At 39.5% G+C, this 13,614-nt stretch overlaps 1 protein-coding gene across 1 annotated transcript in view; it reads left to right on the top strand.

Moving 5' to 3' along the window:
• Positions 1-13,614, top strand: part of ENTREP1 (endosomal transmembrane epsin interactor 1) — a 54,437-nt gene that overhangs the window by 2,142 nt on the left and 38,681 nt on the right. Inside the window, exon 2 of the mRNA XM_079790838.1 lies at positions 8,693-8,749. Within this exon, the coding sequence (XP_079646964.1) occupies positions 8,693-8,749 (57 nt within the window). The remainder of the gene's footprint in view (positions 1-8,692; positions 8,750-13,614) is intronic.

The raw sequence follows: 13,614 nt of genomic DNA, 5'->3' as shown, positions 1-13,614 counted from the left end.
AGAGGTAAATGTACTTAGATGTCACCCAAACCACAGTTGGAGTTGATGAAGTATTTAAAAAAAAAAAAAGGCCATGATCTCACTTATTTATGGAATATAATGAACAACATAAACTGATGAACAAAAACAGATCCAGAGACAGAGAAGCATCGATCAGACCGTCAAACCTCAGAGGGAATGTAGGGAGGGTGGGGGTAAAGGGGAGAGATCAACCAAAGGACTTGTATGCATGCATATAAGCATAACCAATGGACACAGACACCAGGGGGGTGAGGGCATGAGTGGGGGTGGGGGGTGGGGGTGGCGGGAGCAATAGGGCAATAAGGACACATATGTAATATCTTAATCAATGAAGAAAAAAATTTATATATATATATGGCCATTAGCCTGAAGATGAAGGCTCTTCCCTGGGCCTGCTGGCTGGGTATGTCCTTGCCTCCACGACCCAGGAAACCAGATCAGGGAAAGGATCAGTTATTTAGAACTAAATTCTCTTCTATAGGGACGTTTCCCACCCCCTATCTCCCAACTCTACATGCAAACTTGCAACTATTCATTATTCTTATTTTGTGTGGCCTGTTTCTGAAGTTGACCTCAGAATTTGCAAAATGACAACAGAACCAGCAGATACTGCATCTCTGGAACAGCATACTGAGGACGGTATTGGGTACCGTGACTCTCTAGGAGTTTTGGGAAAAAAGTCTCACCCTCACTGGTAGCATACCTTTTGAATTTGTGTATGTGAGAGAGGTGGTGGTGTTTTTTAAACTCTGCATTATGGAAAATTTTATAGTTATTCAAGCACTACACAATGAACCGTCATATATCCTCACCCAGGTCCAACACTTGTTTGGTCTGGGCCGCCTCCTGGCCCTGCTGCTGGGTCTATGTGTTCTGATAACTCCAGGGGATGGGTCTTCCAAGCAGGGGAGGAGTTATCTCCATCGTGCTTCCTAGTCCATTTATCAGATTAACTTTCTATATTGTTTTGAAGCAAATCTCAGACATTGCATTGTTTCAACTGTAAATATTTTTAAGAGGTGTTTATTTTAAAATAGAAAACATAAACAGAATAGAGAGAGAGCCTAGAAGTGACCAGGAAATCTTAAGAACCTCTCTCAGTTTTAATCTTTTATTATGAAATTTTAAAATCTCAACAAATATAGAGAAAATAGTATAATGAGCCTCCATTTACCCATCACCCACAGCTTCAGTAGCTGTCCACATATGGCCACACCCTTTCCCCCTTCTTAACACCCACTGGGTTACCTTAAGGCAAATCCCAGGTATAATTTTAGCCATTAAATACTTCTGTACGTATTTCCAAAAGAAAGGGACTTAATAGTACAGTGTAACTAATTTAAAGAGAGCTGAACTAAGGTTTTTATGATAGAAAGCTTAAAAATTATGACTTAAAGACTATAAAAGTTTTTTTTAAACTAACAACTTTATTGGGATACAATTCACATTCCATATGATTCACCCACTTAATGTATGCAATTCAGTGATTTTTAGTAAATTCAAAGAATTGTACAACCATCATCACAATTTTAGAAAATTTTCATCACCCCAAAAATAAACCCTGCCCTGGCAGCTCAGTTGGTTAGAGTGTCGTCCCGATATGCCAAGGTTGCCAGTTCAATTTCTGGTCAGGGCACATTCAAGAAGCAACTAATGAATGCATAAATAAGTGGAACAATGAACTGGTCTCTCTCTCTCAAATTAGTAATAAAAAAAAGAAAGAAAGCTGGAACCTATTAGTAGTCATTCCCCATTTCCCCCTGACACCCTTATTCCTAGAGAACCGCGGATTAATCATGTTCTGTCTGGCTGGATTTCTTATTCTGGACATTTAATATAAAGGGAATCATACAACATGTGAACCTTTGTGACTGGCTTCTTTCACTTAGCATAATTTTTTCAAGGTCCATCCATATTGTGACATGTATCAGGACTTCATTCCTGTTTATTGCCAAATGAGATTCTATTATATGGATATACCACGTTTTGTTTATCACTCAGAAGTTTTGTTGGTCTGTGAAACTTGGTAGTTGAGTAGCAGTGCCAACTTAAGTCTAAGGTTACTTCAAACCCACATGGGAACACAGTAGAAGGATATCCTCATATTTCAACCTGTGGATGACCATTATGTGCCATAATCTGCTGTATCAAACTCAATGGGAAAATCTTTTGGCTTCAGTAAAAATTTTGCTTGTATATTTGATACAAAATTAAATCAAACATATTTATTTAAAAGGTCTATTTTGTTAAACACGGCATAGTTCAAGAGTATTTGCTCCATGTACACCTCTGTAAGTGTTCTCACATTGAGCCTGAGATTTTGAGGCTTCCTTCACTTGTCTGAACCTTGAAGGTATATTTTATCTATTTTAATATATACTTAAGAATTAGCCTGACAGAGTGGCTCAGTAGGTTGAGTGTTGTCCTGTGCCACCAAAGGGTTGCCAGTTCTATTTCTGGTCACATGCCTGGATTGTGGGTTTGATCCCCAGTCCAGGCACTATAGAACTGGGGCATGTACAGATGCAACTGATGGATGTTTCTCTATCTTTGTCTCTGTCTCTGTTTCTGTCTCTATCTCTCTCCCCCCCACCTTTCTCTCTCTAAGCATATCCTTAATGAAGATTAAAAAAAAATTCTTCTTCAAAAAAAAAGAATGAACAGTTCCTATAAAGACTCTTTTTCAAAATTTCAGCAGGTTGAAGGGAGTGTTTTTCATGTACTCATTGTTTTTGAACATCCTGTGATCATTTTATTTCTTCCTGGTATTCTTGGTTAATGACTCAATCTATTATTATTACCAAAGTTCATGAAGCTAAGAGATTAGCCACTTTAAAAACAACCCGAAGTTTGACTCCATGTGGGTGGCAGAGAAACATCTCGATGTCCATGCTCAGGCCACGCTGTCCAGGCACCTGATTTGGGGGAGCATGTAGTTAACTTTAGATCCCACTGGGATTAGTGGAGACACAGCCTACCACACTGTGTTAGATTTAATGAAAGAGTAGAGATTTGCATTGGTTTATATCTCCTCCTTCAAAAAACAGAATTTTGGACTCTGATGACATATTTGATCCTTGGGAGATATTTTAGGCAAGTGGTAAGGAGTTGGTTATTGTTTTTGATCCTTCTCTGGGAGCCCTAATTTCCTTTCCTGTCTGCATACATTCATGTCTCCCTGCTTGGAGTCACTGACCTGTACTCATGGTCACCCATTCCTTGAGTCTGTGATTCTTGGGTGAGATTCCAGTTCTTTATAAAGAAACAGTCATTGGTGAATCTTAAGGTTAACCTTTTCTTAAAAAAAAAAAAATTTGAAATGACAAGACATAAAACGAATGAATGATCCAAAAGAGAAATTAATGCAAAAGTTCTGAAGTCTCTCATGGTTAAACAATGGTAAATACATTTTTTCAATCAAAACTATCTAATACTACTTTAATAGTTAAGAAGCATTTTAAATATAATTTTTGATGAGTTTTTTTTTATTTCTTTAGTCCTTTATTTTACAAGACAGCAGTTACATTTATACGTTTTTGAGCAAAGAAAAAAAAAGAAGTTTTTGAGAAAGTTATTGAGCCTCTTAGCCCCAGTTACTCATGTATAAAATGGGATGATTTTTACCTCAAAGTTGATTATGTAAGTGTGTAATTAGAAAACATTTAGGACAGTGGTTCCCTGTTGGGCATGGCACCAGGCCTGGCATATACTAGAATTTCTATAATGTTTTTTAAACATCAAGGCAATATTTCATTAAAGTAAGATGAACAGGCCAGTTTTGTGTGGGGCATTCTGGTAACCATCATGTATACATTAAAATATCCAGTTGCGTACTTCTTTAATTTTTTCTATTTAAAAAAATATATTTTTATTGATTTCAGAGAGGAAGGGAGAGGGAGAGATAGACACATCAATGATGAGAGAGAATCATTGATGGGCTGCCTCCTGCATGCCCCCCACTGAGGATCAAGCCCACAACCTGGGCATGTGACCTACCAGGAATCGAACTGAGACCTGGTTCAAAGGTCAACACTCAACCACTGAGCCACCGTGGCCAGGCTTCCTTAATTTTTTTAATGAATCATGCTGGACAGGTAAGGAAGAATGACACATACACATTTTTTTAAATTGCCAGTGTAAAAGTCATAACAAGTTAGGTTATGAGAGGTTTGATTATATGTGCTCATTTATAAGGTAAGCATGGGACATTAACAACATGGCTCTTTTTATCTCTGTGTTTATATACAATTTTGATAAACAATCCAGAACATTTTTGCCCTATGGCATGCTAGTGGATTAACAAAGAAAAATAGGCAAGTAGAATTATATGCTTTTTATATTAATGATTTGATTTTTAAGTTGAAAAACTAAGACACATTAACCATATGTATCAGGTAATAGTGATTCCTGTCTGGAGCATCTCAGAATCCTTTGCAAAAATCATTAAGAGAAAGAGAGAGAGAGAGAGATAAAGAGAGAGAGAGAGAGAGAGAGAGAGAAAGAGAGAGAGAGAGAGAGAGAGAGAGAGAGAGAGAGAGAGAGATCTGCTTTTTCCTAAAAGCTAAAAGGAATGGGTTGCAAGTGAGTAAAACCAAAATTGTAACAAATCTCACTCTAATAATAAAGAGATAATCTGATGTCAGAAAATAGGTTCTTGCCTGTTCATTCAGAGCAAGTTGCATCTTGCATTGCATGGAAAGAATGCTGATAGAGTTGCCTTTTGCTGTTGATTTACTCTTTTAGGAAGCACAGAAGTGAATAATGTGTTTAGGCTTCCATGGTTATTTTTGAGTAAGCTTGTCTCCTATTTTTGACCTTTATTTATTTATTTGTTCATAATCCATTCATTTATTCATGACTCTTGCCATAACTGAGTGCCTTGAGGACCCTTTACGTATTTGAGTGACTATTCACAGATCTAAGACCTCATGAGATTGCAGTGAGCATAAAACACAATTAAACAAGTAATAGTATTATTGTGTAACTAGAGGTCTGATGCTCGAAATCTGTGCTAGAGTAGGCCTTCCTTCCCCGCGGCTGCTGGCACCAGCTTCCCTCTGGCACCCAGGACCCGGGCTTCCCTCACAGCCCCGGCTTCGTCCGGAAGGTCATCGGGAAGGTCATCCGGTCTAATTAGCATATTACGATTTTATTATTATAGATGGGCACCATGGATGGTCATTGTTAAGGGATTTTCTTGACTCCCTTCTGGAGCTCCAGCTTCTACTGCTGCCGAGGGAGGTAGAGGTAAATCATACTCTGCCTTCTTTTTTTTAAAATAAAAGTGAAATATATTTATTGTAGAAATGTTGGGAAATTCAGAGAGAATCTAAAACACCCATAATCCCAGTTGAAACATCTTTGAATGTGTTTCTTTCCAGTCTTTAAAAAATATTTAATTATAGTTGGTGTACAATACTGTATTAATTATATTAGTTTTAGGTGTACAATATAGTGATTCAACATTTTTATGTTACCTTGTAATCATGCCACTAATTCTAGTAATCACTCTCACTGTGCAAACTTATCACAATACTAGAGGCCCGGTGCACAAAATTCGTGCACTGGTGAGGGTGTCCCTCAGCCCAGCCTGCACCCTCTCCAATCTGGGACCACTGGCTTCTAACCACTCACCTGCCTGCCTGATTGCCCCCTAACTGCTCCTCTGCCAGCCTGATTGCCCCCAACTACTCTCCCCTGCTGGCCTGATCACTCCCAAGGTTTTTATTAGTATAGATGTCTACTGTATTCCCCTTCACCTTTCCACCCATTTCCTAGCCGCCTCCCCTCTGGTAACCATCACATTGGTCTGTGTTTCTATGAATCTATTTTTGTTTTGTTTTACTTGTTATTTGTTTAGTGTGGTGTTTTTTTTTAAGATTCCACACGTAAGTGAAGGTATAGGGTATTCGTCTTTCTCTATCTGACTTATATCACTTAGCATAATACCCTCTAGATCAGTGGTTCTCAACCTTTCTAATGCCGCGACCCTTTAATACAGTTCCTCATGTTGTGGTGATCCCCAACCATAAAATTATTTTCGTTGCTACTTCATAACTGTAATTTTGCTACTGTTAATGAATCGTAATGTAAATATCTGTGTTTTCTGATGGTCTTAGGCTCTATAGCAGCGGTCGCTAGCAGGGTCGCCTAAGACCATCGGAAAACACAGATATTTATATTACGATTCATAACAGTAGCAAAATTACAGTTATGAAGTAGCAACGAAAATAATTTTATGGTTGGGGGTCACCACAACATGAGGAACTGTATTAAAGGGTCGTGGCATTAGAAAGGTTGAGAACCACTGATTTAAGGTCTTCTTATTGCTTAATAAGCTTTATATATCTCCCTACTGAGGTCTTAAGTATCTTTAGATGATTGATATTTCTTATTTGTCAAGTACATATTTTTAAAATTGTGTTTTAAAGTTAGTTTGTTGCTCGTATATGCAACCTTTCCCTTCCAAAAAATAAAAAAGGGGGGGAAAAAGAAATAAAGATAGCTTAGTTCTTTTGTCCCAGAGATCCTTCATTTGAAATGACAATTGTATCTGTCATGAGCTATTATATGTATAATCTCCCTTCCAGCTTAGCAACCTACTTCTGGGACTTAATCCAACAGAAATAAAAAGCACTGTTTTTTAGGATATATGTTCATGGATGTTGGCTGCAGCATTGTTTGTGAGGGCAAAACACTGGAAATAGAGTAGATACTCATGAATATGGAAATTATTGAATACATTAGGTTCAGCCATACAAAGGAATATTATGTAGCCATTAAATGGAAATGAATGAGAGCTATTCCTGTGAACATGAAGAATTTCCATGAAATATTTATTGAGAGGGAAAAAGAAGAGGAGGAAAAGTATCTTTCATGATCCATTTCTTTATGGTAAAAATTATACCCCTGTGCATTTGTATATATACACATTACCCATATGTGTCTAGTTAAGAATTTAGAGGCCCTAGTTGGTTTGGCTCAGTGGATAAAGCGTCAGCCTGTGGACTGAAGGGTCTCAGGTTCAATTCTGGTCATGGGCACATGCCCAGGTTACAGGCTTGATCCCCAGTAGGGGGTGTGCAGAAAGCAGCTGATCAATGATTCTCTCTCATCACTGATGTTTTTATCTCTCCCTCATCCTTCCTCTCTCTAAAATCAATAAAAAATACTTTTTAAAAAATAAAAAAAAGAATTTAGAATGAGAAAATATGCTATTGGCTTTAAGATGATTATAAGGATATAGTGCTTGGTGGGCAGACAGCTGGTAGTAGCTTTGAACATCGATAGGATACAAAGAAATTGTTGCTTATCTGCCCATGTTTGGTTTTTGGTCCTTGATTCTAGTGGGTAGACTTGACCTGTGCTGGTTTGATATTGTGGAGTGAATTCCTCCCAGTCAGTAAATGGAGACTAGAGAGTATTGCAAGCAGGCCTGTGAGCTTTGAATTTGAAGCAACATGGCCAAATCCTTCCTGATTTGTAGTAATTGTGAAATGTGCATTTGAGTGATTTGGGTATAAAATGCACTTAAAAGAAAATTCTCTCATGACTGCATTCAGCCGATGCACCTTATTGCACACAGGTAAATGTGATCAAATGGCATCAGAATGTCCCTGGGTGAATAATTACTTTGACTATTCTTTTCTAACTGTTTAGTGAACTGTGTTATTCAAAGGGCTGATGTTGGTTTCCAGTTTACATTTTTGCAAAATGTTGGCTCCTCTTTACCGAGGATTTTATTTTATTTATTGAAGTGTCATTTTATAACATGAGATTCTTTCTCACTGTAGTCCTCCCTCTTTGTGCAATAAATGCTCAGGAACATTTATTAGTCACCAGTCATGTGTCAGGCACTGTGCTAGGAGCAGGGGATTCAGAGAGACAAGATAGGAATTCACAGTTAGTAGGCAAGTCAGAGATGCAATACAGAGGTTTTTGCGGAAAAATAAAAATTATATGTAGAGGGCTTCCAGGTGTAGGGTGGTAGGGTTAGGGAAAGCTTCTCAGAGGAGGTAACTGTTAGTTGGGGTCTTGCAGGATGCATAGGAGTTCTCAGGCAGCTTGAAGGGGAGTTGGGAGGAGAGGATATTGCAGCAAAAAGCAGCACAAAGCCCGGGAATGTCTAGGGCTGAGCCAGTCTGAGGAATGATAGCTGTGCCAGGAATGAAGGTGTGTGGTGGAAGGGGCAAGGGTACATGGAAACCGCGTTTGAGAGCTAGGCAGGGGAAGATCCTGAAGGCCTGGTTGACTATGTAGATGAGTTGGCTTGTTCTGTAAAGATGGGTACCCACCTGAGCAGAGGGTTACGGTGAGATGTGCATCGTTAGAGGCAGACTCTGGCAACAGATTAGGTGCCACTGAGGGTAGGGAGCTTGGATCAGAAATACTGATCCCTTCACTAACCAGAGGACAGACCAATTTTTGTTTGTGTTCTTAATTGACCTTAAGAACAAAATATACTGTCAATAAAAAAGCTTCAGGGCCTTGAACGTGAAGGATAGTCCAAAGAGGTCTATGAGGGCTCATATAATCAGCAGGAATATTAAATATTTGAGTTAGGAGGCTTTGAAATGTCAGTATTTAAAAAAATATACACTTTTAGATACTGGGTATTAGTTTATTGGAATTGGTCCCTTTTCTAGATTTATGATACTGTTTATCTTTGTAGGTGATACTCTCTGGAATCATAGGATTAACAACTTGGAAACGGCCTATGATACTCCTGGTATGTACTGTTCTTATAAATGTTTACCCTTTGTAAAAGGTGCTATTTATGAAGTCTATTAAATAAACCATTGAAGAAATGCTAAAGCTCCCTTGTGCATCATAAAAGAAGTTAATGATGCCCTAATTTCTGCCTGCGCACAGAGGGTCTCGGGTTTGATTCCCAGTCAAGGGCATACACCTGGGTTGCAGGTTCATCCCTTGCTCTGGTCTGTCTAGGCATGTGCGGGAGGCAACCAATCTGTGTGTCTCTTTCACATCAATGTTCCTCCCCCCCCCCCTCTCCCTCCCTCCCTCCCCTCCCCCTCCCTCCCTTCTACTCTTTTTAAAAAGCAATGGAAAAAATATTGTCCAGTAAGGATTAACAATAACAAAAAATAAGTTAACAATGGACAATATTAGAACTCACATGTTCTCATAACAGTAAAGTATTTTGCCAGTTTTCTGATTGACTTTAAGTTCCTTATGTATCCAATGCTAAATAATTCTTTCTTGTTTCAGGATTAGACCTACTGTAAGGATATAATTTTTAAAAAACATTTAATATGAATGTTTTTAACAGATATAAAAGTGGAGGGAATAATATAATAAATTCTCTGTACCAATAATCCAGCTTTAATAATTGCATATTAACTCCTAGCTAGTCTTGTTCAGCTTGAACCATTCCCCCAACCCTCCATATTCTTTTGAAGCAAATCTCAATATTAATCATAAATACATAATTTTTTATTGTTATAATGCTCTGCTTGGACAACCTAAGAATTTCGTTACTTAGATTTTCTATATTCTCTCTTTATCACACAAATACATTTTTATGATAATACTAGAGGCCCGGTGCACGAAATTCATGCACTGGGGTGGGGGGTGGGGGAGGGTCCCTCAGCCTGCCTGCACCCTCTTGCAGTTTGGGACCCCTCGGGAGATGTCGGCCTGCCAGCTTAGGCCCGATCCCTGAGGGGATCGGGCCTAAGCCGGCAGTCAGACATCCCTCTCGCAGTCCAGGGCTCTTGCAGTCCAGGATCCCTCGCTCTTTACCACCTGCCTGCAGTGGAAGCAGGAGAGGCTCCCGCCACCATCGCTGCACTCGCCAGCCATAAGCCCAGCTTCTGGCTGAGTGGCGCTCCCCCTGTGGGAGTGCACTGACCACTAAGGGGCAGCTCCTGCATTGAGCGTCTGCTCCTTGGTCGTCAGTACGTGTCATAGTGACCGGTCGTTCTGCCAGTTGGTTGATTTGCATATTAGCGTTTTATTATATAGGAGTAGAGGCCCGGTGTACAAATTCATACACAGGTGGGGTCCCTTGGCCTGGCCAGCGATCAGGGCCAATTGGGGCTGGCTGGCTGAGGGGAGGGACCGTGGGAGGTTGGCCGGCTGTGGGAGTTGGCTGTGGGAGCGCACTGACCACCAGGGGGCAGCTCCTGCATTGAGCGTCTGCCCCCTGGTGGTCAGTGTGCGTCATAGCTACCGGCCAGTTGTCTGGTCATAACAATCACTTAGGCTTTTATGTATATAGAGATAGACATATATTGGTGAGTTTTAAAATTTTTCATTATTGAGGTAAAATTCACTGAATATAAAATTAATCATTTTAAAGTATATAATTTAGTGGCATTTAGTACATTCCCAATGTTTATCCTTTGTTTTTATTTGCTGTGTCCTTCTGATTCAGGGAGTACTATAAAAAACCGACCATTACTAATGAAGTTGCCAACGTTCAGGGATGAAGTACAAGGTCTAGGAAATTCAATTTGAAGTATACTTAAAAAATTTTTTTAAAAATATATTTTATTGATTTTTTACAGAGAGGAAGGGAGAGGGATAGAGAGTTAGAAACATCGATGAGAGAGAAACATCGATCAGCTGCCTCCTGCACACCTCCTACTGGGGATGTGCCCACAACCAAGGTACATGCCCTTGACCGGAATCGTACCTGGGACCTTTCAGTCCGCAGGCTGACGCTCTATCCACTGAGCCAAACCGGTTAGGACTAAAATTTTTTTTATATAACATTTCATTTTAGAATTTCCTTCCATCCAGTTTGAAATAAGATTAAATAATTTTCTCATCATTTTATGTATATACTTAACAGTTTATCTTGAACAGACCAGTGCTTGCTAGGTGTGGGTAATAAATACAAAACTAATTAGATTCTTAAATACTACAAGGAGAAGAAGCACAATATAAAATATAATCAGAAAAATAGATTGTACCCTAGCTGGTGGCTCAGTTGGTGGAGTCTTGTCACAATAAACCAAAGTTTGGGGTTTGATTCCCATTCAGGATGCATGAAAGGGTCAACCGATGAATGTATGAATAAGTGGAACAGCAGATCAAAGTTCTCTCCCTCTCTCTCTCTTAAATTAATAAAATTTTAAAGAAAGCAAAAAAGAAGAATGGAGCCCTATATTGTGTTGATGGTCCTGAAAAATTAGTTTTCAGGCCACACTAGCTGGTTTGTCTCAGTGGTTAGAGCATTGGCCCTTGGACTGAAGGGTCATGGGTTTGATTCTAGTCAAGGGCACATACCTCCATTGCAGGCTCAACCCCCAGGCCTGGTTGGGGCGTGTTCAGGAGGCAACCAATCAATGTGTCTTTCTCACATGGATCTTTTTCTCTGTCTCTCCCCCTACCTTCCATTCTTCTCTTAAAAAAAAAATAATAATAAAAAAAAATATATATATATATATGGAAAAAAAATATCCCCAGGTGAGGATTAAAAAAAAAAAAAAAAAAAGAGTTTTCAGGCCCACAAGACAATTTAGGCGACATTTTCCCAGCCCATCAATTCTTGCATTTAGTGAAACTAATATTTCTGGAAGGAGTAAATTACTAAGGCAGCATTTTAATATGACATCAGGATAGGCGAAAACAAGGCTTTGGATGAGTTCTGTGGCAGATGTTACGAGTGCCTGAGGCTTGTTTTGCAACAACTCCCTACGTTTACAATCTCTGCAGAAGAATTTTGGATGGTGTTCAATGTTTATACTAATATTTGGTTATAGGAATCATTTTTTCCATTGGGTCAGTATTGAAATACTCAGTAATAGAAACCTCGGGTTTTTAAATTAAATTAAAATCAGAAAATCTCTAATGCTATTTATACTTTAAAAATTCCAACTGGTGAAGAGAATATGAGTATGTGTTCTAGATAGATATTAAGAAAGCTCTACTTTTATCTAAGTAACAAAATAATCTGATGAACGGAGTGGATCCAGAGACATGGAAGCATAGAACAGAGAATAGAATCTTGGAGGGAAGGTAGGGGAGGATGGGTGGGTGGGTGGGAGGTAATCAACCAAGGATCTTGTATGCATATAGGCATGGCCCATGAACACAGACAATGGGGCACTGAGGGCTGGGATGGGGGACGGGCTGGAGGGAATCAATGGGGGGGAAAAGGGGACATATACTTTCAACAATAAAGAATGAGTAAACAAACAAAAAAAGAAAGCTCTCCTTTAAATACATTAATTTTTAACAATGTTTTCTTTTGGAAAGATGCCCTATACATTTATTATATGAGCTCAAGCAATTTTAAATAAAAATGACCTTTATACGCATGTATTACATTTTATTAATTTATTTATCCTCACTCAAGCATATTTTTCCATTGATTTTTAGAGAGAGTGGACAGGGAGAGACAGAGAGAGAGAAACATCAATGTGAGAGAGCCATATTGATTAGTTGCCTCCCACAGAAGTACGTGCCCTTGATCATAATCAAACCCGTGACCTTTCAGTCCATGGGCCAACGCTCTATCCACTGAGCCAAACCAGCTAGGACTCTTTATTACATTTTAAAACATTATTTCTCATTTTTGTTGGTAAGTATATGTACTTGGTCACAAAGTTGTAACCAATTTGTACATCCCATGTTGTGCTCTGCCTTTTCTGTTTAACTAGAAGCCCAGTGCACAAATTCATGAACGGGTGGGGTCCCTCAGCCTGGCCAGCGATCAAGGCCTATGGGGGCGCCGGCCAGCCAGGGGGCGGGGCTGCGGGAGGTTGGCCGGCCGCTGGGCAAGGGTGGGGGGGAGGGGTACTGCGGGAGGTGGCTGGCCGTGGGAGGTTGACTGGTCAGTGCAACCAGTCGACCAGTCGTTCGGTCGCTTAGGCTTATATATACATAGATAGTAAGTTAATTTCGTTAATATTAGTAAATACTGTTTTCACATATGAAGAGTCTACAATGCCTATCACTTAAAATTGCTAAGTAGCATTCTGTCATATTTCTGTATTACCATCAGTTATGAGCCTGTTGGTCATGCAGAGATGGTTTTGAAATGATAATTAGTATACATTTATAAAGAAGATAAATTAATTGACAGGAATTCTACCCAGGAAAACTTTCTGAGGATTTCAATAGATCATCTGAGCCTTAGTCAATATCATAAATGGAAAAATCCTCAGTCCACGTGAATCTTAGTAGTATATCATATAACCTGTCCCAAATGCTTTTGTTATGTTAAAAAATGAAAAATCATGTGATAGAATGAAAGAAACTGGTCATGTCAGTCACACACGCCTCGTTTGAGTCCTAGCTCATCCCCCAAAGGCTGTGTAACTCTGTGCAAATCACTTATTTTTCCCAAGTGTAAGTCTTCTGAACAGATGGGATAATCTTGTGACACCAAGGGGTGTCACAAGATTATCCCATCTACCACTACCCCCCCCCCCACCTTTGTCGATACTATACTTTTTGTTTTTGTCCATCCCCACCCATCCCTGAGTTTAGGGAATGCACCAATGGATGGTTTTTGTTTGTTTGTTTGTTGTTGTTTTTTTGTGTGGGAGGCCGTGCTCCCGGAGAAAAGCCAGTGGGCACCTAATCTGTGTTCTCATAGACACAGGCGTGGCTGGTCAGAGT

The sequence above is a fragment of the Cnephaeus nilssonii genome (assembly GCF_951640355.1).
Source record: "Cnephaeus nilssonii genome assembly, chromosome: 14".
Classification (NCBI taxonomy): domain Eukaryota; kingdom Metazoa; phylum Chordata; class Mammalia; order Chiroptera; family Vespertilionidae; genus Cnephaeus; species Cnephaeus nilssonii.
The sequence above is the reverse complement of the archived record's forward strand: the minus strand, read 5'-3'. Positions and strand labels throughout refer to the sequence as shown.